General features: G+C 37.9%; 1 protein-coding gene across 1 annotated transcript in view; it reads right to left on the bottom strand.

Moving 5' to 3' along the window:
- The window catches only part of KYNU (kynureninase), a 114,988-nt gene extending 88,020 nt beyond the window's left edge, over positions 1-26,968 (bottom strand). Inside the window, 2 exon segments of the mRNA XM_059927124.1 lie at positions 13,010-13,191; positions 26,772-26,968. Coding sequence (XP_059783107.1) covers positions 13,010-13,178 — 169 coding nt within the window. The 5' untranslated portion in view covers positions 13,179-13,191; positions 26,772-26,968.
- Between the last annotated feature and the right edge of the window lie 250 nt (positions 26,969-27,218).

Genomic DNA, 27,218 nt, shown 5'->3' with positions numbered 1-27,218 from the left:
ATTGAAAGCAACAAGGGAAAAATGACAAATAACATACAAGGGAACTCCCATAAGGTTAACAGCTGATTTCTCAGCAGAAAGTCTACAAGCCAGAAGGGAGTGGCATGATATACTTAAAGTGATGAAAGGAAAGAACCTACAACCAAGATTACTCTACCAGGCAAGGATCTCATTCAAATTCGATAGAGAAATCAAAAGCTTTACAGACAATCAAAAGCTAAGAGAATTCACCACCACCAAACCAGCTCTACAACAAATGCTAAAGGAACTTCTCTAAATGGGAAACACAAGAGAAGAAAAGGACCTATAAAAACAAACCCAAAACAATTAAGAAAGTGGTAATAAGAACATACATATCGATAACTACCTTAAACGTGAATGGATTAAATGTTCCAACCAAAAGACACAGGCTTGCTGAATGGATACAAAAACAAGACCCATATATATGCTGTCTGCAAGAGACCCACTTCAGACCTAGGGACACATTCAGACTGAAAGTGAAGGGATGGAAAAAGATACTCCATGCAAATGGAAATCAAAAGAAAGCTGGAGTAGCAATACTCATATCAGAAAAATAGAGTTTAAAATAAAGAATGTTACAAGAGACAAGGAAGGACAGTACATAATGATCAAGGGATCAGTCCAAGAAGAAGATATAACAATTATAAATATATATGCACCCAACATAGGAGCACCTCAATACATAAGGCAACTGCTAACAGCTATAAAAGAGGAAATCTACAGTAACACAATAATGGGGGGGGGTACTTTAACACCTCACTTACACCAATGGACAGATCATCCAAACAGAAAATTAATAAGGAAACACAAGCTTTAAATGACACAATAGACCAGGTAGATTTAACTGATATTTATAGGACATTCCATCCAGAAACAGCAGATACACTTTCTTCTCAAGTGTGCATGGAACATTCTCCAGGATAGATCACCTCTTGGGTCACAAATGAAGCCACAGTAAATTTAAGAAAATTGAAATCATATCAAGCATCTTTTCTGACCACAATGCTATGAGATTAGAAATGAATTACAGGGAAAAAAACGTTAAAAACTCAAACACATGTAGGCTAAACAATACGTTACTAAATAACCAAGAGATCACTGAAGAAATCAAAGAGGAAATCAAAAAATACCTAGAGACAAATGACAATGAAAACACGAGGATCCAAAATCTGTGAGATGCAGCCAAAGCATTTCTAAGAGGGAAGTTTATAGCTATGCAAGCCTACCTCAAGAAACAAGAAAAATCCCAAATAAACAATCTAACATTACACCTAAAGGAACTAGAGGAAAAAGAACAAACAAAACCCAAAGTTAGCAGAAGGAAAGAAATCATAAAGGTTAGAGCAGAAATAAATGAAATAGAAACAATGAAAACAATAGCAAAGATCAGTAAAACTAAAAGCTGGTTCTTTGAGAAGATAAACAAAATTGATAAACCATTAGCCAGACTCATCAAGAAAAAGAGGGAGAAGACTCAAATCAATAAAATTAGAAATGAAAAAGGAGAAATCACCACTGACACTGCAGAAATCCAAAGGATTATAAGAGATTACTACAAGCAGCTCTATGCCAATAAAATGGGCAACCTGGAGGAAATGGACAAATTCTTAGAAAGGTATAACCTTCCAAGAATGAACCAGGAAGAAATAGAAGATATGAACAGACCAATCACAAGTAATGAGATTGAAACTGTGATTAAAAATCTTCCAGCAAACAAAAGTCCAGGACCAGATGGCTTCACAGGTGAATTCTATCAAACATTTAGAGAAGAGCTAACACCCATCCTTCTCAAACTCTTCCAAAAAATTGCAGAGGAAGGAACATTCCCAAACTCATTCTATGAGGCCACCATCTCCCTGATACCAAAACCAGAAAAAGGTACTACAAAAAAGGAAATTACAAACCAATATCACTGATGAATATAGATGCAAAAATCCTCAACAAAATACTAGCAAACAGAATCCAACAACACATTAAAAGGATCATACACCATGATCAAGTGGGAGTTATCCCAGGGATGCAAGTATTCTTCAATATATGCAAATCAATCAATGTGATACACTATATTAACAAATTGAAGAAGAAAACCATATGATCATCTCAATAGATGCAGAAAAAGCTTTTGACAAAATTCAACACCCATTTATGATAAAAACTCTCCAGAAAGTGGGCATAGAGAGAACCTAACTCAACATAATAAACGCCATATATAACAAACCCACAGCAAGCATCATTCTCAATGGTGAAAAACTGAAAGCATTTCCTCTAAGATCAGGAACAAGACAAGGATGTCCACTCTCACCACTATTATTCAACATAGTTTTGGAAGTCCCAGCCACGGCAATCAGAGAAGAAAAAGAAATAAAAGGAATACAAATTGGAAAAGAAGAAGTAAAACTGTCACTGTTTGCAGATGACAGGATACTATACATAGAGAATCCTAAAGATGCCACCAGAAAACTACCAGAGCTAATCAATGAATTTGGTAAAGTTGCAGGATACAAAATTAATGCACAGAAATCTCTTGCATTCCTATACACTAGTGATGAAAAATCTGAAAGAGAAATTATGGAAACACTCCCATTTACCATTGCCACAAAAAGAATAAAATACCTAGGAATAAACCTACCTAAGGAGACAAAAGGCCTGTATGCAGAAAAGTATAAGACACTGTTGAAAGAAATTAAGGATGATACTAACAGTTGGAGAGATATTCCACATTCTTGGATTGGAAGATTCAGTATTGTGAAAATGACTATACTACCCAAAGCAATCTACAGATTCAGTGCAATCCCTATCAAATTACCAATGGCATTTTTTAGAGAACTAGAACAAAAAATCTTAAAATTTGTATGGAGACACAGAAGACCCCGAGTAGCCAAAGCAGTCTTGAGGGAAAACAGTGGAGCTGGAGGAATCAGACTACCTGACTTCAGACTATACTACAAAGCTACAGTAATCAAGACAATATGGTACTCCACAAAGACAGAAATATAGATCAATGGAACAGGATAGAAAACCCAGAGATAAACCCACACATCTATGGTCAACTAATCTATGACAAAGGAGGCAAGGATGTACAATGGAGAAAAGACAGTCTCTTCAATAAGTGGTGCTTGGAAAACTGGACAGCAACATGTAAAAGAATGAAATTAGAACACTCCCTAACACCATACACAAAAATAAACTCAAAATGGATTAAAGACCTAAATATAAGACCGGACACTATAAAACCCTAGAGGAAAACATAGGAAGGCATTCTCTGACATAAATCACAGCAAGATCTTTTTTGATCCATCTCCTACAGTAATGGAAATAAAAACAAAAATAAACAAATGGGACCTAATGAAACTTAAAAGCTTTTGCAAAGCAAACTACAAACAAGATGAAAAGACAACCCTCAGAATGGGAGAAAATATTTGCAAACGAATCAATGGACAAAGGATTAATCTCCAAAATATATAAACAGCTCATTCAGCTCAATATTAAAAAAACAAACAACCCAATCCAAAAATGGGCAGAAGACCTAAATAGACATTTCTCCAAAGAGGACATACAGATGGCCAAGAAGTACATGAAAAGCTGCTCAGCATCACTAATTATTAGAGAAATGCAAATCAAAACTACTATGAGGTATCACCTCACACGAGTCAGAATGGGCATCATCAGAAAATCTACAAACAACAAATGCTGGAGAGGGTGTGGAGAAAAGGGAATCCTCTTGCACTGTTGGCGGGAATGTAAATTGATACAGCCACTATGGAGAACAGTATGGAGGCTTCTTAAAAAACTAAAAATAGAACTACCATATGACCCAGCAATCCCACTACTGGGCATATACCCAGAGAAAACCATAATTCAAAAAGACACATACACCCCAATGTTCATTGCTGCACTATTTACAATAGCCAGGTCATGGAAGCAACCTAAATGCCCATCGACGGATGAATGGATAAAGTTGTGGTACATATATGCAACGGAATATTATTCAGCCATAAAAAGGAACGAAATTGGTTTATTTGTAGAGATGTGGATGAATCTAGAGACTGTCATACAGAGTGAAGTAAGTCAGAAAGAGAAAAACAAATATTGTAAAATTAACGCATATATGTGGAACCTAGAAAAATGGTACAGATGAACCAGTTCGCAGGGCAGAAATAGAGACACAGATATAGAGAACAAACGTTTGGACACCAAGGGGGGAAAGCAGCGGTGGGTGGGGGTGGTGGTGTGATGAATTGGGTGATTGGGATTGACATGTATACACTGATGGGTATAAAATGGATGACTAATAAGAACCTGCTGTATAAAAAAATAAAATACAAAAAAAAAATTATGAGTGAGAACTTCTATGGGTTGCAGCAAAAGCAGTTCTAAGTGGGAAGTTTATAGTGATACAGGCCTTCTTCAAGAAATAAGAAAAATCTCAAATAACCTAAACTACCACCTAAAATAATTAGAAAAAGAAGAATAAAGCCCAAAGTCAGCAAAAGAAAGGAAATAATAAAGATCAGAGAGGAAATAAATAAAATACAGATCAAAAAAAACAATAGAGAAGATCAGTGAAACCTAGAGCTTGTTCTTTGAAAAGATAAACAAAATTGATAAACCTTTAGCCAGGCTTACCAAGAAGAAAAGAGAGAAGACCCAAATAAACAAAATAAGAAATTAAAGAGGATATATAACAACCAGTACCACAGAGATACAAAAACTCATGAGAAGAGTATGAACAGTTATATGCCAACAAATTGGACAACCTAGAAGAAATGGACTAATTTCTAGAAACATACAACCTGCCAAGACTGACTCAAGAATAAATAGACAACTTGAAGAGACCAATCACTATCAGTGAAATTGAGTTTGTAATAAAAAACAAAACAAACAAACAAAAACTCCCAGCAAACAAAAGTCCAGGACCAGATGGCTTCACAAGGGAATTCTATCAAACATATAAAGAAGAACTAATACCTATCCTTCTCAAACTATTTCAAAAAAATGAACACCCCCAAATTCATTCTATGAGGCCACAATTACCCCGAGATAAAAACTAAACAAAACCACTACAAAGAAAGAAAATTATAGGCCAATATCTTTGGTGACTATAGATGCAAAAGCCCTCAACAAAATATTAGCAAACTGAATCCAACAATATATAAAAAGGATCATATACCATGACCAAGTTGGATTTATTCCATGGTCACAGGGATGGTTCAGCACTTACAAATCAATTAGTGTGATGCAACACATGAACAATATGAAGGATAAAAATCACCTGATCATCTCAGTAGACACAGCAAAAACTTTTGACAAAATTCAACATCCGTTCATAATAAAAACTCTCATCAAAGTGGATATAGAGGACCATATCTCAACATAGTAAAGTCCATTTACGACAGACCCATGGCCAACTTCATACTCAATAATGAGAAGCTGAAAGCCTTTCCTCTAAATTCAGGAACAAGAAAAGGATGTCCATTCTCACCACTTCTATTAAACATAGTATTGAAAATTCTAGCCACAGCAATCTGACATGAAAAAGAAAGAAATCACAATCAAATTAGAAAGGAAGAGAGAAAATTGTCACTATTTGTAGATGACATGATACTTTATATATTCTTTGTGTGTTCCCTGAGTGTCTGGAGTTGTTCTGCATTTGTGCCAAGAGAAGCTCCTTGGCTAGGATGTCCATTATTTGCTGGACCTCAGGGTCAGTCATGACTCATTGGTTCCCATCTTTAAATTGTCAATTGTCATGTCAGTTCTTGACTGTCACACTGATCATTGCTGATAATTATCTCCTGCTTCCTATAGCTTGAGTCCGAGTCTAGGGTCTTCTGGAATAAATCCATGAGAATGGATGGGCTCCAGGTTAGAACTTATTTCCTATTCATTCAATGCCAGTGGTCTGACTGTTACACAACTTCGACATCTTGTGGGGTCTATTGGGCAGCTTGTTTAATATTTCCATGTCCATGGCCTGGGGAGAGTTCCCTTTCTGAAAACATTCATTGCATTTATTCTTTCTTCCAAAGTCACGTCAGGTTTGACCTAAACCAGTCATTCTTGTTCTTCAGGATATTTTCTGTCTGTTTACAATTTTTTAGAATATTGAGGATTTAGTGTTCTGCCAGAATATGTATTTTAGAAATGATGCATTCATATTACTTTTCTTTGAAGTAGGAGATGTCGATTTGGGCATAAGCTTTTATAATTTCTCAGTAGTCCTCTTGCATATCTCCCCATTGGTCTCCAGATATCCCCTTTTTATAAGTCATATTGTACTAAGACCCATTTTATTGAGTTCATTTTAATCTGATTACATCTACACACTCCATCTCCAAATAAGGTTACTTTCTGTGGTACTAGTGGTTAGGACATTTAAATTTTTAGGGGACACAATTCAACCTATAACATCCTCCTTAAAGGTTCACTTGACTTTAAATGGTCTAAGAACTGAAGAGTTTCAGCTTTCTACAAACAGGCCTCACCTCATTTGTCTGGAAGTCTCATCTCTTGACAAAGGTTGTGCTATGATTGCTCTAGAGTTCATGATTCTGGAAACTCATTTGTTTGCTTCTTAGTAATTTCAATGCATCAAAAATGTCCATCACTCTGGACCTTATTTGCTTATTCTTTTAGTTCATTTATATGTTTTTAAATCTAACCCAGAAACCAGTTTCATTTTTGCTTCTTAAATATGAATAAAAATTTCAACATCACTTCAGATTCAAAGGTTTTCCCCATCCCCAGCTCAGGGTTGATCTAATTCAGAAAATTATAGTTTGGAACAGAGGAATATGTCTATTGTAGTTTGTTCTTCTTGTTCCTCACTGCTGCTGCTTTTAATTCCTTCAATGAAGTGAGAAAATAAAGATAAGAAAACTGTAATCTGGCTTTAGTGCCTTTATATTAGTAGATCTTTCCTTTATGGGTTACGTTTTAGTACTTTTTTCTTTAGCAATCCCTCCTCATTGGAGACTTCCCACATCCAGTTGCCTAAAGTAGTGAATGCATACTTCTGCTGATGTCTTTTGATCCTATCCATTACCACTGCCTGCCACCTCTTACAGTATATTTCTAGACCCTTTCTGCTGTAGTTAAAATAACCCAACGAGTAGCCCTCTCAGGTCAGGTGCTTTTGGAGTGATTTAAATTCTGCTACATTTCACTAGGTTCAGGTAGCTGAAAGGAAACGTGCCCCCTTAATATATTAATTTTTGGCATGCTAATGAAGCTATTTTAAATTTTGAGTTGTAAGTATTTTAGAGTCTTTGAGTAGAATTTTATGTCTTCAACATATATAAATTTCCTACTCTAATGCTTTCCACAAAAAGAGCACTCAGTGTGTTTGGAGCATCCAACTAGTATTATCAAAGTTGGCCAAACATGATCCTAATTGCAAATATGTTGTTAGATACCAGTACCAGATAGTCTTCTGTTTTTGAGAGAGATAAACAATCATTTTAAAATTATAAATATGTGGGTATAATACTTTTTAAACTCGTTATGATAATCTATTCATGAATGTTAATTTTTAAAAATAATATATATATCCTCATGATCTTTATATATTTCATTTGAATTTATGTACTAGTCCATCACATCAGGAGCTTTAAAAAAATATGGTACCTGGGCTTGACTCAGAGATTACAATTTAATTCGTCTGGGGAATTCCCAGTGGTCCAGTGGTTAAGACTCCACGTTTCCACTGCAGGGGGCATGGGTTCAGTCCCTAGTTGGGGAACTAAGATCCTGCAAGCTGCGTGCTGCGGCCAAAAAAAATTGGTCTGGTGTGAGATGTAGGTATAGGCATGTTATTAAAATTTGTCCAACTAATTCCTTATGTAGTTATTTCAGAAGGTCTGGGACTAATCTTCTTATTCAAAACAAAATAAAACAAAACAAAGCAAAACAAAAGCATGTGGCTTCCAAGTGAAACTGAGGGTAGTCATCAGTTAGATCCATTAAGTGATAACTTGGTTAATGAATAATAAGCTGCAATCTGCCTTCACTGATTAAGCTGGCTGTTATTGTTTTTTACAAACATTTGCATATCCTCTAAGCAGCATGTAACCTAAACAATAAGATGTTTGCCCAAGTCATTTTTTCAGGAACTTGGAGTCAACTCAGTCCAGTTTGAGCTCAAACCAGTTAAGACTGGTTGAGACCACTGACCACTGGGCATGCGCCAGCATCTGATGGTGAGCTTTTGACGTCAGAGGGCCAAAAAGTCGACCCTCAGAACATCTGAGGTCACCATTTTGTGAACATGTGTCCCATGAAGAAGCATATAGCTCAGTTGTGCTGCCACAGAATAACAATTACCTCACCTTTTTCTTATCTCCAGTCACCTTTCTCCATGACCCCCATGCCCCAGACTACCCTGCTTCTTTATCCCATAAATATCTAAAGCCCTTCACCTCCAGGGAGGAGGATTTGAGATTTGTTTTCCTGTCTCCTTGCTTGACTGCCTTATGAATAACCCTTTTCTTGCTGCAAATCTCAGCATCTCAGTGTTTGTCTTGCTGCAGATGTACCTGGTTTGGTAACGCAAGCATAAAAATGATATTTTACACTCAGTCTTCCTTGCAGAGAGATGGGGTCATGGCATGGTGGGCAGGTGGATATGTAATAAGCCTACTCCTGGGAACCTTCTTCAAGGGAGAGCACACACACACTCTTCTTTGACCCTACCTGCTTCTACTGCTTGAAACACAGTTACCAACTTCTTGGACTCTGAGGTGAAGGCCGCAAAGGGCAGAGCAACAAGAAAAAAAAACAAACCTGGGTTCTCTTTAAATAAACAGTTTCCAAATAAGTTATTTAAGTAACTAGTTACCACTAGTTACTTAAATCAGAAAGTCTGGCTCACACTATGTTTCTCCTACTTAATAGTTTATTCAGTGGCTAATGATTCAGGCTTATTCAATGAGTCTTCCAAACATTTCTTGAGTCTCTTCCCTTTTTTCCCCTCCAATGCATTTACTTCGATTTTCACAATCCCTTTTGGATTTCTGCAAAGATATTCTAAATCATTTCTTTAATTCTATTTTCACCCTCTTCAGTATGATTCTACACTGTTGATGAAATGATATCCATAACATGAATATACTATTTTGTTCTCACAAGCTCATTTTTCACAGCTATGTATGTATAAACTCAGCATAAATTCCAAACACTACAAAGTATTAATAGTTAAAATTTTTTTTCGAATTATTTAGTTTATTGCCAGTTACCCACACCCACCTATTTTCTATTTACGCTATTATAGCGATTACCCTCTTATCCTATTTACCCTATTGTATATATACTATTTACTGTTTACCCACACCCACCTATTTACATAGTATCTTTTGATCATGTCTGTAGCTTTGCTTTCTCTTGCTTGTGTCTTTGCACATGCTCTTCTCTCTGAGGGATAAGATCTTATTGGCTGCCTCCCCCACTAGGGTCTGCCTAGATGACACCCACTCAGACATAGAGAAATCAGACAGTCCCTACTCTCAGGGAGCAGATAGAGTAATACAAAAGAAAAGAGAAGGATACAAATAAGTCCGTTAAATTACAGAACACAACTGCCATGAGAAGTTCAAAATGTCTAGAAAATTTAGCTTTTAAGTAAGAGATACTCCATTGTTCTTCTTATGGATATTATTTAAGTCATTATTAAAATCACAGTCATAAATAGATGTCTTTTATAGCTGGATAAAGCCTTTATTTAACACAGCATTAGCTATCATTAAATAAAGGATTCCAGTTTATGTTGAAAAGCACACTTTCCTTTATTTCGTTTACTGATACCTCATACTTGTCACTGTCTTCTGAGACTAACAGTAGTTGAACTGAAGAGGCTCTGTTATGTTATATAGAATCCCTGGATACAAACTCAAGCATGATAGTTTTCTATGTCAGTTTTCTCTAACCAAGGCTAAATATCACAGATTCAGAATAATAATAGATCTTGTTTGGATAGCTTAAATTTAACTTACTAAAAATGCTTGGCAGGGCAAACTTAAAGAGCCACCAGGCTTGTCTTCACCTCTGTATCCTTAAGGCTCACTTTCACACTTTATTCTTATCTCTGCTCAGGTGTCATCTCATCAGTGTTTCCTTCGAAGACCACCCTGAGTAAAATGACACTCCTCCCACCCTCCCGGCCCTTATAACACTTAGCACACTACCAGATAGAGTACACATTACATTGTTTGTAATTTTGTTTATTATCTGTCTCCTCATACTTGAATAAAAGTTCAGGAAAGTGACAACTTTGCTCTTTAGTTCACGATAAACTGTTTTGAGAATAATGTTTTGAACAGATTAAGTGCTTAATAAATATTTGTTGAAAGGATGAACCTTCAGAGAGTAAGGAACTCCTAGAGTGAGAATAATGAGAATAGAAGTTAATTAATCCAACTATCTATGACACCGTCCGAAGAGACCAAGTACAGATGACTGGGCTCTCCTCAGAGTCTCTGATTTAGTAATTCTGGGGTGGTACCCAAGAAATTGATAGTTCTGGTAAATTCCCTGGTGATCCTCATGTGCTGGTCAGGAGACCACACACTTTGACAATAACTAATTTAGAAAAACTCCTGGGGTTAATGAAGTAAATTTTTGTATCATTCAAAACTGTATTTTTTTAACAAATGAATTGTTTAAATTTTTATTGAATCAATTCATCTTCTTTCCCCTTATATTTCTTTAAGAATCAGCAATAACTTAACCAAGGTTGTGATTTTTAAGTTATTTTCTATTACAAATGTGATACCTATAATCAGGATACTAGAGTCAACTCTTAAGTATAACGAAGTGATTATATGTACATTACTATCTTTATCTGGGTTCTGATTAAATTATCTCAAAGCTTAGTAGAAGAGTCCTGTGTTGATCTGGTATTAAAATCAGACCACAGTGCATCCCAGGACATACCCTGTGAGTTTTGTTGGTTGTTTATACTACAAATCCATTGAGCTGGGAATGGGAGAGTTGGATTAGAAAGTAAGTTTCAAGGCATGAGGGGGAATGTGTAAAGGTAACTAATAAATATTTGTTGAATGTAAGTGACTCAACATGAGGATGAGAGTTATGTTAGTTAATGAGGCTTAAGTTCAGTAACAGAAAAAGTGATAAATTCAAAATAGCATTTTAACTTTCTGTGTACCCATTTATTTCAATAGGTTTTATACCTGAAAATCCAGAGTTGGGTCCTACGTCAAATCCCTAATGGTAGTACATAGAAGAAAGACATCTTAAGAAAAGAAAGACAGACAAAGAAATCAAAACTCCCTAATGTATCACCTCCAGTGTTGAGGAAGTAGCCATTGTTCATAGATGGGTGTCTAGATGTGGCCATTAGTTAGCATTATTTCCCAAGAAATCTCAGCCCAGGCTGCAGCTACAATGTACCACTGGCCATTTTCTCTCCTCAGTTCTTCCTTCTCTCTGATACCATCTTCTGCCCTCACTAGAAAGGTCTTGTTAGTGTATTTATTTGCTTACTTTGTTGTGTCTGTTTTTCTTATCACTCATGAAAAGGAATAAAATAAATTTTTTTAAATCATGGGGAAATTACAGCTTTCAATAAATGGCATAAAGTTCTAGAGCCTTGATTCCCGATTTATAGTTTTGTTGTGTGCCGAGAAGGCAATCTTAAACTCTGTGACACTCCAGGGTTCTGCTGTCACGCCTGAACTAGGGGCTCATCAAAGCCCCAGGCAGCCCAGAGGCTGGAGAACGCATAGGGGCAGGGTCACCAGAGCTAACTTGTCTTAAGTGGGTCCTGGGAATTTTTGAGGACTTCCACACTGTGTTCTGTATGTTACGAGGCCCCTTCCTTCCCATCACTGATAGACTATTCCTAGATTTAATTTCATCATATTTCACACGTTAGTATTTCTTTTTATCCCTTAAGTTTCAAATCAAAATGTCCTTGCATTTTAGATTCCAGAAAGACATAGAAAATTTTTTCCTGTGATCCCACATCACTTCACTTATAACCCCATTTTATCTGGTCTCATCAATGTCTTCCTCAATGGATAGTAAACAACTTTAAATTGGATACAAGGCTTCCTTTTATTTTACACTTGCATAATTTTACAAGGTGCCATCCTGTGTTACATAATAAAATATAAGCCAAATATGACAGTTATGTGACCCAATCTCATCTTAAAATCATATTAGCTAACGCTCTTGGATTATGAGTATCCAAAATTGTACCTGCCACAGTTAATCTGAAGAAAAAAGGAAATTAGACTGAATTATTAAGTATGTGAAACCCATTTTGGTGGATCAGTTCTATTCAACTTGTAAACTTTTTCATCGATGGAAAATGGAGCTAAGCCAAATATGAAAAATTGTTTCTTTTTTTTACCTGTGCTACCTATTTTTTTTGAAACAGAACATCCTCCAAAACAAGAACAAAGTCAGTTTACTGTATTAATTTTTTGAAATGCAATATGCATTTCTTAGGCATTGATTTTATTTATTTAATTATTTTTTGTAAGTCATACATGCCACAACACACAAAGATGGCTACTTATGTAACATCCTTCCTAATACATCCAAGTCCCAAAATAATATTCTCTCTTATACAAATATGTTATCATGAACTAGGTGCCACAAAACAAAAGGTATTCTAATACTGTATTGAAAAAGAATTTTTTTGAGCTCTGAGTGCTTAAGAGAACAAGTAAATGCATCTGCTATAATTTTCAATCAGTAACTCTATTGTTCAGAGAACTAGATGACAATATAAGAACCCTGTAAGTATTTTCTTCAGAAGAGGAGAGGAAACATATAGAATCTGAGACTAAGGTAGGCTGACAGGTTGATTTAATACCACCAGGTGCCTGCTGTTTTGCAGACACAATTGCAATGGCTCTATTATGTAACAGAACAGTGATTTTCAAAGATTTATGATGAACACATGCAGTAGCAAATATGTTAATAAATTGATTAAGAAAAGTAAAACCCTTTCCAGTATTCTTACTTGGAGGCAGATCCTGCATTTTGGGAATATAAAAACACTCCCTGAAGTGCCTCAGCTTATCTTCCTCATCGAGGCGGAGGGCAACCCTCTCATCTGTTGGGTGACATCTAAGTTCAGATGCGATGCGTCGGACTGTGTCAGCTGGTAACTCAAGAGGTGAAGGTTCCATTATAAGTTCTCCTCTAAAAATTAATTTGAAAAAAATTAAAAATAATCTAGCCACCATCATTTTTTTTTTTTGGTAGAAAATTAGCTTTTAAGTAAAACACCTTTTGTTTTAACTAAGCTTCTCATCTTCCCAACCTCACGAATAATATAATTAACAATCAGCATTAAACCCCATGCCTGAGTTTTTCTCATGCACATAATAATGAAAATAATAGTAACTTAGGGATGCTGAAAGGACTGAATTAGGTAATGGTGCTCAAGACAAAGTAAGCTCTCAATAAGTGTTAGCTCTTTCCATTTTTATTTTCTGAGAAGTGGTCCAAATTAATGACATTCAAACATACATAATGTCAGCACTTTTTCCTTTAGGTGTCTTACTAGGAGGTAACAGTAAAGATGCTTTTGTGAAAAGTATAGAAGAGCAGTGCCCCACCTAGCTTATCCTCCTTCTCCCTAGCCCACCTCCACTCTCCCATCCCCAATGATTCTTGGATCATAGTTTTAAAAATATGAACATATATACAATAGAACCTTAACAAATTCTTTATTGTGAATAAAAACAATATCGATGAAAAAGTATTTAAACACCTTAAATCATGTTAGTAATTTTTGCCATATGAAGACCAAAGAGATCTACCTGCTGCTGCTAATGAGAAACTTCTCTTTCACAGTCATACAGAGCATCTTTGAACAAAGCAGGACCCTGTGGTGTTTCTTGAAAGCACTTCCTGCTTCCTTTAGTCATCATTCTAACACTTCCCACCTTTTTGGAAAGAAAACTTAAATTTCGGAAAGGGATAAATGACAATGGAGATTTATATTTATATTTATTTTGTATTTATTTTTTATATTTGTATTTATTTCCCAAAGTTTTAGTTTTTTGAAATTGAGCAAGAATAGGAGAGGCTTCCTGTTTAAGATGGCAGCGCAGGAAGATACTGAACTCACTTGACCCCGCAGACACACTGAGTCTACAACTACATATGAAGCAGTTTCCTCTGAAAAAACCTAAAGGCTGGCTGAGCGTCAACTACACATCAGGAGAACGAGGAGAAAACCACACTGAAGTGAGTAGAAGAGGCTAGGACACAATCTGGGCTTAACACCCTCTTGCCCATGTGGTGAACCACAATCTGGAGGGAATCAAAACCTGGAGCTTCTCCCTGAGAAGCAAAGGGTTCAAACCCCACATCAGATACCTCAAGTTTTAAGACATGCATTTAAGAGACAAGCCCCCAAAACAGAAAATTTGGAAAGTCAATAGGGCTGGAGTCCCAAGACTCACAAAAGAGTAGGGACCTGAGTAATAGCTCTTAATGAGCTTACGTGCTCAGACTCACCTGTCCCAGGGGCCGGCTCAGAGGCAGCCAATTGTGCTTAGACTTACAGTCAAGGAGGCTCACCTGCTTATATTAAAACTCCGGCCTGAGGGGTGGGCATCTAATTTAACACACACATCTAAGAACCCGTTGGAACACTCTCTGGGAACAGAGACTGGTGGGTGTCAAGAAATTTGCTCAGGCTAGTTTTACTTACATACTTGTACTATTGTCGACACCACATATACAGTCTTCCATTTATTTACTCTTTCAACAAATATTTATTGAGCAACTGCAGTGTAGCTCCAAACACTGGTAGAACAGCAGTATCTAAGAGAGTATATAAATAGTGACTTTTGTTGAGTTCACTTTTTAGTGGAAGAAGGGAAACATAATTAAATAAAATAATGTAACTTCAGATAGTTTCAAGAGCTATGAGTAGAGAGAGCAGAGAATGGGATAGAGTCATTGGGGCATGGAACTGCTACCTTAGAGGGGTGGGTCAAGTGCATCTCTCTGAGGCAGGGATATAGGAGCATTTCTGAATCATGTTATAAAGTTAGGCACGTGAAGATCTGGACCTGGAGGAAGATGACAGAAAGTGCAAAGGTCCTGAGGTGGAGATGGGTTTGGGCTGTTCAACTAATGCAGTCATCGAATCAAGAAGAAGGGAAGACTATAAGGTAAGAGAAGCAGAGTCAAAAGTTTATCATAAAGAACGTTGAAAGCCAGAAGGGAGTTTGGCTATTTTTCTCTTTAATGGGAAATCACTGGAGGGTCTTGAGTAGGAGAGTGATATGATGTTACTTTACATTAAATAAAAGTCATTTTTTCTGCTTTCTGATGAATTATAAGAGTGAAAAAAAGAGAGGCAAATTAAGGCTACTTTAGTAGTTCAGGGAAAAAATGATAGTAGACTAAATACGGTGAGGGGAAAAGTAGAAATGTGTGGATTTATGACATATTTTGGAGAAAAAAGTAGATAAATTATCTCTGGTGAGAAGAAGAAAGGGAGTGACTTTTAGCTTTGGGATATGAGCAAATATGTTCAAAGTGGTGAAATAAATATCTAGGAAAGAAAAATTTTGAGGAGGAAAATCAGAGTTCTGTTTAGGACATGTTAAGTTTGAGGTGAGTATTAAACATCCAGGTAGAAGTATCAAGCTGGGGATTGAATGTTTGAGTCTGTAGCTCATGAGAAAATTGCATCACAAGGTAGAAGTTTGATATTTTTCAACTCACAGACTGTACATAAAGTCTAGAACTCTTAGGGACCAGCTGAAACTAACAGAGATGAGGTTCTAGAATCTCAGTTCAGTCATCTTTCTTCTACCCCTCACTCTCTCTCCTCCCCCCCCACCCCCCCGCAACCAACACACACAGTGTTAAGCAATTAAGAGTTGTATATCTGAGTGTTTTACAATAGACATACTTCCTGTATTCTGAACTTAAATTCTCCTGCTTGTTTATTTGACCTCTTCCTTTCTCAATTGCCAGTTGTCTCCCCTGATGAGCCATTCTTTATATTCCCAGATAAGGTTACTGAGCTTTATCTGAGTATGTTTTTTAGCTTCTTTTTAGTTAATAGTTTCCAGTTGCTCCGATTCATGCTTTTGTACCAATGTCAAAGCTTTTGATATTGATGTTGATGGTTCTTTTAATACCTGACCAAACTAAATTATTTGTCCGCTTCATGAAATTTTCTATCTCTGTGATTTTTCTGTCCCTTTGCCTAAAATGTTATACTTTCCCTTTTACATATTCAGATCCTAGTCACCCTTCAAGCCCTAGCTCAAATACTGTTGTTTTTCATGAGGCTTGTCATGTTATCTGAGCTAAAAGTAGTCTTTTCTTCTGGACACCTATAACACTTATGAGCACACCTCTTATGATAATATATTCTGCTAGGTACTATAATTATTTAGATACATATGTGTATGGGAAAAACCAAACATGCTTGCCATGCCTACAACTTGATTTTATCTGGGTCTCTACCTATAGTTTTCTGATGAAGGAACCTGCCTTTTAAATAGCAATGAATGTGTCTCCACTGCTTGACATTATCAATTGCCTGGTCACAGTAAGTAGACCAGACTTTTGCTGGACACTCGACCCACTAAAGACAATGCACTGTTTTGTCAGTGGTCTGTGAATGCCTTGCTGTAAAAGCTCTAGCCCAACAGTCATGATGGTGTTTAGCTGAACATATAATCCAATTCTTCCAAGAATCTGAGCTGTGAGATATAGCTATTTATTCAGTTAGAAACAGAAGCAAAAATTTAAAAGAGTCAAAGAGAGGAGCAATAAAATGGTAGGGTCTAGAAGGAGTATTGTCATGAGTGACTCATTTTTCGGACTCAGACCAAACCACTGATTGTTAAAACATGAAATGATTCCAACAGCAAGTAAGAATCACTTAATTACATGATGGCAAGAGATAAAACAGCTATGCCTCCTGAAAAGGTGACAAGACAAGCCGGTCAGGAGGGTCATTGAATCTTTTTGTGCAATAAACTATGTGCAAGGCCTGGGAGGCTGCCTGCTTGACTGTTCCAAGAATCCCATGAGCTGTTTTTCTGTCTATCAAGTGTGTCTTTACTATAAACCCATTACTTATGGTAGCTTGATTGAGTTGCTATTGAACTGTAATCTACCTGGGCGCCTGAATCTTGTTTAATTTATCTTTGTAGCCAACCCATTCCTGAGCAGTGCCTTTCAGATAGAGTGTTCCCCCCCAAATGGCAATTGAATAAGATTCACAAAATAGCTTGATGAATTATTTGACAGGATTAATGACTGTTACTAGAGGAATACCCTCCTCATTCCAACCACAGAGGAAATAATTAAAGGAACATTTTCAATGGGATTCAGAATCAAGAGAGCTTGCCTTATATTTGAGACTTCCTTTGGAGAGTCAGCACTTTCAGAGTTCATCAGGGTTGACTCTAAACTCTAACTGGGTTATCTAAATCAATACACAAATTAATTTTCTACCATCATATTAGCAATAAAATTCAACTTCATTTAAAAAAATATTTGTATTAACTCATTAGCCTCTTCATATTTGTTTCTTATTTAATCCCTGTAACAATTCTGAGGGATCAGAGTCATTTTCCCCTATTTTGAGACCAAACTCTGGAATCAATAGAGTAGAAACAAAAATGAAAGAGAAGGATAATAGAGCTCACAATTTGGCACTGCACTTGCCTGAGGAACTGAGTCAAATTGTGCTTGTCTTTGACAGGGCATGTGGGTGGAATGTGCAGAGAAGAATTCCTGACCCAAGACTTGAACCTCTCACTTCTTTTTCTTTCAATCTTGTTTCCTGATTTTCCTTTCAATGTTTCTTTGGTTCATTCCCTTTCTCTCCCTTTATTTCTTTTTTCAGCCCTGTACTCAGTCTGCAAAGCACCACAGGCTATAACTCCATCTACTCTTTTTAATCCTTTCAGTCCCAGCCAGGCAAAGGTTAAAGTGCTGGTCCTACTTCTGGGCCTGTCACAGCCCAGGTGTCAAAACCTCACCTGCACTGACAGTAAGATACCTGCTGGTGAAATAGTCTTTCCAGAAGAGCAAACTGGGTGCCACCCTGCCAACAGGCACAGCTCCCGACAGAAGTAAATAAAATCCTCAGTGCCCATGACAACACAGTGCCCTCACTCCAAGAAACCAGTTTATTAACTCATAACAATTCCTGCTAAATTCTGCACTCACCCCGCCACTAAGACAATTAGTGCTTAATAAACTGTAATTTTATGCCTTGTTTAGGTTTACCATTTGCAGGTAAATTGACATGCTCTGATATTGAAATAAAGAAATTCAACCCAAGTTTTAAAAAATTCTGAATTTTATACTTCATGTATTTAGTGTTAATTTTATTTTAAAAGTGGACATGTGGGAGGAGAGAAGATGGCGGAAGAGTAAGACGCGGAGATCACCTTCCTTCCCACAGATACAGTAGAAATACATCTACACGTGGAACTGCTCCTACAGAACACCCACTGAACGCTGGCAGAAAACGTCAGACCTCCCAAAAGGCAAGAAACTCCCCCCGTACTTGGGTAGGGCAAAAGAAAAAAGAAATAACAGAGACAAAAGAATAGGGACGGCACCTGCACCAGTGGGAGGGAGCTGTGAAGGAGGAAAGATTTCCACGCACTAGGAGCCCCTTCGCGGGCAGAGACTGCGGGTGGCAGAGGGGGGAAGCTTCGGAGCCACGGAGGAGAGCGCAGCCACAGGGGTGCGGAGGGCAAAGCGGAGAGGTTCCCGCACTTCCCGCACGGAGGCTCGGCGCTGACCAGCACTCACCAGCCCGAGAGGCTTGTCTGCTCAGCCGCCGGGGCGGGCGGGGCTGGGAGCTGAGGCTCGGGCTTCGGTCGCAAGGAGAGGACTGGGGTTGGCGGCGTGAACACAGCCTGAAGGGGTTAGCGCACCACAGCTGGCTGGGAGGGAGACCGGGAAAAAGTCTGCAGCTGCCGAAGAGGCAAGAGACTTTTTCTTGCCTCTTTGTTTCGCGGCGCGCAAGGAGAGGGGATTCAGAGCGCCGCCTAAACGAACTCCAGAAACTGGCGCGAGCCGCGGCGATCAGCGCGGACCCCAGAGACGGGCGTGAGACGCTGGGGCTGCTGCTGCCGCCTCCAAGAAGCCTGTGTGCGAGCACAGGTCACTCTCCACACCGCCCCTCCAGGGAGCCCGTGCAGCCCGCCACTGCCAGGGTCCCGTGATCCAGGGACAACATCCCCCGGGAGAACGCACTGCGCGCCTCAGGCTGCTGCAACGTCACGCCGGCCTCTGACGCCGCAGGCTCGCCCCGCCTCCTCTGTACCCCTCCCTCCCCGCGGCCTGGGCGAGCCAGAGTCCCCGAAGCAGCTGCTCCTTTAACCCCGTCCTGTCTGGGCGGGGAACAGACGCCCTCAGGCGACCTACACGCAGAGGCGGGTCCAAATCCAAAGCTGATCCCCAGGAGCTGTGCGAACAGAGAAGAGGAGGGGAAATCTGTCCCAGCAGCCTCAGAAGAAGCGGATTAAAACTCCACAAACAACTTGATGTGCCTGCATCTGTTGAATACCTGAATAGACAACGAATCATCCCAAATTCAGGAGGTGGACTTTGGGAGCAGGATATATTAATTTTTCCCCTTTTCCTTTTTTTTTTGTGAGTGTATATGTATATGCTTCTGGGGGAGATTTTGTCTGTATAGCTTTGCTTTACAATAGCTTTATTTTACTTCACTATATTATAGCTTCTTTCTTTCTTTCCTTTCTTTCTTTCTTTCTTTCCTTCCTTCCTTCCTTCCTTCCTTCTTCCTTCCTTCCTTCCTTTCTTTCTTTCTTTCTTTCTTTCTATTTTTTCTCCCTCTTACTCTGAGCCGTGTGGACGAAAGGCTTTTGGTGCTTCAGCCAGGCATCAGGGCCGTACCTCGGAGGTGGGAGAGCCAACTTCAGGACACTGGTCCACAAGAGACCTCCCAGCTCCACGTAATACCAAACGGCAAAAATCTCTCAGAGATCTCCATCTCAACATCAAGACCCAGCATCACTCAATGACCAGCAAGCTACAGTGCTGAACACCCTATGCCAAACAACTAGCAAGACAGGAACACAGCCTCATCCATTAGCAGAGAGGCTGCCTAAAATCATAATAAGGCCACAGACACCCCAAAATACACCACCAGACGTGGACGTGCCCACCAGAAAGACAAGATCCAGCCTCATCCACCAGAGCTCAGGCACTAGTTCCCTCCACCAGGAAGCCTACACAACCCACTGAACCAACCTTAGCCACTGGGGACAGATACCAAAAACAACGGGAACTACAAACCTGCAACCTGTGATAAGGAGACCCCAAACACAGTAAGATAAGCAAAATGAGACGACAGAAAAACACACAGCAGATGAAGGAGCAGGGTCAAAACACACTAGACTTAACAAATGAAGAGGAAATAGGTAGTCTACCTGAAAAAGAATTCAGAATAATGATAGTAAGGATGATCCAAAATCTTGGAAATAGAATAGACAAAATGCAAGAAGCATTTAACAAGGACGTAGAAGAACTAAAGAGGAATCAAGCAATGATGAAAAACACAATAAATGAAATTAAAAATACTCTAGATGGGATCAATAGCAGAATAACTGAGGCAGAAGAAAGGATAAGTGACCTGGAAGATAAAATGGTGGAAATAACTACTGCAGAGCAGGATAAAGAAAAAAGAATGAAAAGAACTGAGGACAGTCTCAGAGACCTCTGGGACAGCATTAAACGCACCAACATTCGAATTATAGGGGTCCCAGAAGAAGAAGAGAAAAAGAAAGGAACTGAGAAAATATTTGAAGAGATTATAGTTGAAAACTTCCCTAATATGGGAAAGGAAATAGTTAATCAAGTCCTGGAAGCACAGAGAGTCCCATACAGGATAAATCCAAGGAGAAACACGCCAAGACACATATTAATCAAACTGTCAAAAATTAAATATAAGGAAAACATATTAAAGGCAGCAAGGGAAAAAAAACAAATAACACACAAGGGAATCCCCATAAGGTTAACATCTGATCTTTCAGCAGAAACTCTGCAAGCCAGAAGGGAGTGGCAGGATATACTTAAAGTCATGAAGGAGAAGAACCTACAACCAAGATTACTCTACCCAGCAAGGATCTCATTCAAATGTGATGGAGAAATTAAAACCTTTACAGACAAGCAAAAGCTGAGAGAGTTCAGCACTACCAAACCAGCTTTACAACAAATGCTAAAGGAACTTCTCTAGGCAAGAAACACAAGAGAAGGAAAACACCTACAATAACAAACCCAAAACATTTAAGAAAATGGGAATAGGAACATACATATCGATAATTACCTTGAATGTAAATGGATTAAATGCTCCCACCAAAAGACACAGGCTGGCTGAATGGATACAAAAACAAGACCCATATATATGCTGTCTACAAGAGACCCACTTCAGACCTAGAGACACATACAGACTGAAAGTGAAGGGATGGAAAAAGATATTCCATGCAAATGGAAATCAAAAGAAAGCTGGAGTAGCAATTCTCATATCAGACAAAATAGACTTTAAAATAAAGACTATTACAAGAGACAAAGAAGGACACTATATAATGATCAAGGGATCGATCCAAGAGGAAGGTATAACAATTGTAAATATTTATGCACCCAACATAGGAGCACCTCAATACATAAGGCAAGTACTAACAGCCATAAAGGGGAAATCGACAGCAACACAATCATAGTAGGGGACTTTAACACCCCACTTTCACCAATGGACAGATCATCCAAAATGAAAATAAATAAGGAAACACAAGCTTTAAATGATACATTAAACAAGATGGACTTAATTGATATTTATAGGACATTCCACCCAAAAACAACAGAATACACATTTTTCTCAAGTGCTCATGGAACATTCTCCAGGATAGATCATATCTTGGGTCACAAATCAAACCTTGGTAAATTTAAGAAAATTGAAATCGTATCAAGTATCTTTTCCGACCACAACGCTATGAGACTAGATATCAATTACAGGAAAAGATCTGTAAAAAATACAAACACATGGAGGCTACACAATACATTACTTAATAATGAAGTGATTACTGAAGAAATCAAAGGGGAAATCAAAAAATACCTAGAAATAAATGACAATGGAGATACGACGACCCAAAACCTATGGGACGCAGCAAAAGCAGTGCTAAGAGGGAAGATTATAGCAATACAAGCCTACCTCAAGAAACAGGAAACATCTCGAATAAACAACCTAACCTTGCACCTAAAGCAATTAGAGAAAGAAGAACAAAAAAACCCCAAAGCCAGCAGAAGGAAAGAAATTATAAAGATCAGGTCAGAAATAAATGAAAAAGAAATGAAGGAAACAATAGCAAAAATCAATGAAACTAAAAGCTGGTTCTTTGAGAAGATAAACAAAATTGATAAACCATTAGCCAGACTCATCAAGAGAAAAAGGGAGAAGACTCAGATCAATAGAATTAGAAATGAAAAAGGAGAAATAACCACTGACACTGCAGAAATACAAAAGATCATGAGAGATTACTACAAGCAACTCTATGCCAATAAAATGGACAACTTGGAAGAAATGGACAGATTCTTAGAAATGCACAAACTGCCGAGACTGAACCAGGAAGAAATAGAAAATATGAACAGACCAATCACAAGCACTGAAATTGAAACTGTGATTAAAAACCTTCCAACAAACAAAAGCCCAGGACCAGATGGCTTCACAGGTGAATTCTATCAAACATTTAGAGAAGAGCTAACACCTATCCTTCTCAAACTCTTCCAAAATATTGCAGAGGGAGGAACACTCCCAAACTCATTCTACGAGGCCACCATCACCCTGATACCAAAACCAGACAAAGATGTCACAAAGAAAGAAAACTACAGGCCAATATCACTGATGAACATAGATGCAAAAATCCTCAACAAAATACTCGCAAACAGAATCCAACAGCACATTAAAAGGATCATACACCATGATCAAGTGGGGTTTATCCCAGGAATGCAAGGATTCTTCAATATACGCAAATCAATCAATGTGATACACCATATTAACAAATTGAAGGAGAAAAACCATATGATCATCTCAATAGATGCAGAGAAAGCTTTCGACAAAATTCAACACCCATTTATGATAAAAGCCCTGCAGAAAGTAGGCATAGAGGGAACTTTCCTCAACATAATAAAGGCCATATATGACAAACCCACAGCCAACATTGTCCTCAATGGTGAAAAACTGAAACCATTTCCACTAAGATCAGGAACAAGACAAGGTTGCCCACTCTCACCACTATTATTCAACATAGTTTTGGAAGTGTTAGCCACAGCAATCAGAGAAGAGAAAGAAATAAAAGGAATCCAAATCGGAAAAGAAGAAGTAAAGCTGTCACTATTTGCAGATGACATGATACTATACATAGAGAATCCTAAAGAGGCTACCAGAAAACTCCTAGAGCTAATCAATGAATTTGGTAAAGTAGCAGGATACAAAATTAATGCACAGAAATCGCTTGCATTTCTATACACTAATGACGAAAAATCTGAAAGTGAAATTAAGAAAACACTCCCGTTTACCATTGCAACAAAAAGAATAAGATATCTAGGAATAAACCTACCTAAGGAGACAAAAGACCTGTATGCAGAAAATTATAAGACACTGATGAAAGAAATTAAAGATGATACAAATAGATGGAGAGATATACCATGTTCCTGGATTGGAAGAATCAACATTGTGAAAATGACTCTACTACCCAAAGCAATCTACAGATTCAATGCAATCCCTATCAAACTACCACTGGCATTTTTCACAGAACTAGAACAAAAAATTTCACAATTTGGATGGAAACACAAAAGACCCCGAATAGCCAAAGCAATCTTGAGAACGAAAAATGGAGCTGGGGGAATCAGGCTCCCTGACTTCAGACTATACTACAAAGCTACAGTAATCAAGACAGTTTGGTACTGGCACAAAAACAGAAATATAGATCAATGGAACAGGATAGAAAGCCCAGAGATAAACCCACACACATATGGTCACCTTATCTTTGATAAAGGAGGCAAGCATATACAGTGGAGAAAAGACAGCCTCTTCAATAAGTGGTGCTGGGAAAATTGGACAGGTACATGTAAAAGTATGAAATTAGAACACTCCCTGACACCATGCACAAAAATAAACTCCAAATGGATTAAAGACCTAAGTGTAAGGCCAGACACTATCAAACTCTTAGAGGAAAACATAGGCAGAACACTCTATGACATACATCACAGCAAGATTCTTTTTGACCCAGCTCCCAGAGAAATGGAAATAAGAACACAAATAAACAAATGGGACCTAATGAAACTTAAAAGCTTTTGCACAGCAAAGGAAACCATAAACAAGACCAAAAGACAACCCTTAGAATGGGAGAAAATATTTGCAAATGAAGCAACTGACAAAGGATTAATCTCCAAGATTTACAAGCAGCTCATGCAGCTCAATAACAAAAAAACGAACAACCCAATCCAAAAATGGGCAGAAGACCTAAATAGACATTTCTCCAAAGAAGATATACAGATGGCCTACAGACACATGAAAGAATGCTCAACATCATTAATCATTAGAGAAATGCAAATCAAAACTACAATGAGATATCATCTCACACCGGTCAGAATGGCCATCATCAAAAAATCTAGAAACAATAAATGCTGGAGAGGGTGTGGAGGAAAGGGAACACTCTTGCACTGTTGGTGGGAATGTAAATTGATACAGCCACTATGGAGAACAGTATGGAGGTTCCTGAAAAAACTACAAATAGAACTACCATACGACCCAGCAATTCCACTACTGGGCATATACCCTGAGAAAACCATAGGTCAAAAAGTGTCATGTACCACAATGTTCATTGCAGCTCTATTTACAATAGCCAGGACCTGGAAGCAACCTAAATGTCCATCGACAGATGAATGGATAAAGAAGATGTGGCACATATATACAATGGAATATTACTCAGCCATAAAAAGAAATGAAATGGAGGTATTTGTAATGAGGTGGATGGAGTTAGAGTCTGTCATACAGAGTGAAGTAAGTCAGAAAGAGAAAAACAAATACAGTATGCTAACACATATATACGGAATCTAAGGAAAAAAAAAAAAAAAAAGGCCATGAAGAACCTAGTGGCAAGACGGGAATAAAGACACAGACCTACTAGAGAATGGACTTGAGGATATGGGGAGGGGGTGGGGTGAGATGTGACAGGGTAAGAGAGTGTCATGGACATATATACACTACCAAATGTAAAATAGATAGCTAGTGGGAAGTAGCCGCATAGCACAGGGAGATCAGCTCGGTGCTTTGTGACCACCTAGAGGGGTGGGATGGGGAGGGTGGGAGGGAGGGAGATGCAAGAGGGAAGAGAAATGGGAACATATTGTATATGTATAACTGATTCACTTTGTTATAAAGCAGAAGCTAACACACTATTGTAAGGCAATTATACTTCAATAAAGATGTTTAAAAAAAAAAAAAAAAAGTGGACATGTACACATATGGTCTTAGGCGAGTCACCTAACATTTCTCTGCTGCAATGTTATATAAAACTATCTTAAATTCTACTTCAGAAGATCATGGTTAGGATCAAATAAAATTATTTAAGTAAATTCCTTTCTAAAGAGATAAAAGATAGTCTCATAATATATTTTCATATTAATACCTTGTGATGGAAATTGCCATTTTACTGTCAATTTAGCTTTTGAAATTTTGTAAATTGTGTTTTCAATTTTATTTAGACAGCTAAAACTTTAAAGCTGAAACTCTTATAGTCATAAAAACTTTTTTATGGAATTATGGAATTCAGGATCTCCTAGTTGCCCACAGGTCTAAGGTTAAACTACCCAGTAGTTAATCTTTACACAGTTTCAGGTTTCATGCCTGAAATGAGCAAATTATTCACTTCAGTCCAAAGATTAGAACCTGGTAAAGCAAATTATGAAGAAAGTGTGTAGCTTTTCATTGAGAAAGAAAGTATTACTTAATATATGTGCATGGAACAGTGTTCTTTAAATATATCATTGTTTGAGGAATGAGTGACATCACTGACATAGCTGCATACTTCATATCTAAGCTTATATGAATTATATGCTGAGTTTCACATTAATAAGTTCAATGCATTTGCTGCAATATTACTACCTAAAAAACACCCCTCTGTCCTCAAAGTAAAAGCAGGAAAGAAAAAAGAAACTCTTTTAGCTATATAGAAAAAATGTGTATCAACCTTCCATTCTTAGGCAAACATTTCACAGAGTGAAAGGGGAAGAAACCTTACTCAAGAAATAGACATTTTCACTTCTCTAAACAAAAACTGAATATGACTAACAGCACCAAAGACAACTAGAGTTACCAGAAAACAAAGGACCTAAAGCTTATTTAATAATCTGAATTTTGATCAAATCTTACCATTTAAACTCAAGTACCAAGATTAACTTATTCAACTATAACTATCTTTCAGTAGATGAATTGCAGTATACTATTGACATCAATTCTTTTTTTACTATATTGGTAAAAATCTCTTCATTTAACTCGCAGTTTTAAAGGTGAGAACACTTTTAGGGTGTTGCACCATTTTTATGAAAATAATTTGGAGGAGAAAAAGAGAAGAAACTGGCAGAAGAAACCTCTAAAGCATTATGACAAGAATTCTAGCAGAGAGAATATCCCTTTAGAAAAATCACTGAATGTATATTTGTGTACAGAGTATATATATCAGTGTATCAGGGCTTACCGGCTAGGATTCCAGTGGGGTCCACAGCTCCCAGTGTTTCTCCTTCAACAACAAAAAAAACCTCTCAAGAGTTCGTTACAGGTTTATAGGCCAGACTTCTGGGTGAGAAATTGAAAGCGCTTCTGCTCAGACTCCACCCTTCGAGGACTCTGTGAGCCAACTTTAGTTCTTCCCACTCTGTGTATGCTGATTGTCAATCTCCAATCACTGACAAACATCTAAACAAAATGCTGCTCCTCCTTTCTATTTCAAACACTAGGGGCTCTGCTTAGGGCAGCTCCCTAAGGAGCTCTGCCCTTTACACTTAGGTAAACACTTCTTTGTCCTCCAACTAAGACCTTTGAGAATGTGAGCTATATCCTATAATCATCCTATAGAGTAAATAGATTATCCTCATTTTTGTGTGAACTGAACCAATGAGTTTGTCCAGGAACTAAATCCCCAAAT

The sequence above is a fragment of the Balaenoptera ricei genome, chromosome 7, assembly GCF_028023285.1.
Source record: "Balaenoptera ricei isolate mBalRic1 chromosome 7, mBalRic1.hap2, whole genome shotgun sequence".
In the NCBI taxonomy this organism is placed as follows: Eukaryota; Metazoa; Chordata; class Mammalia; order Artiodactyla; family Balaenopteridae; genus Balaenoptera; species Balaenoptera ricei.
The sequence above is the reverse complement of the archived record's forward strand: the minus strand, read 5'-3'. Positions and strand labels throughout refer to the sequence as shown.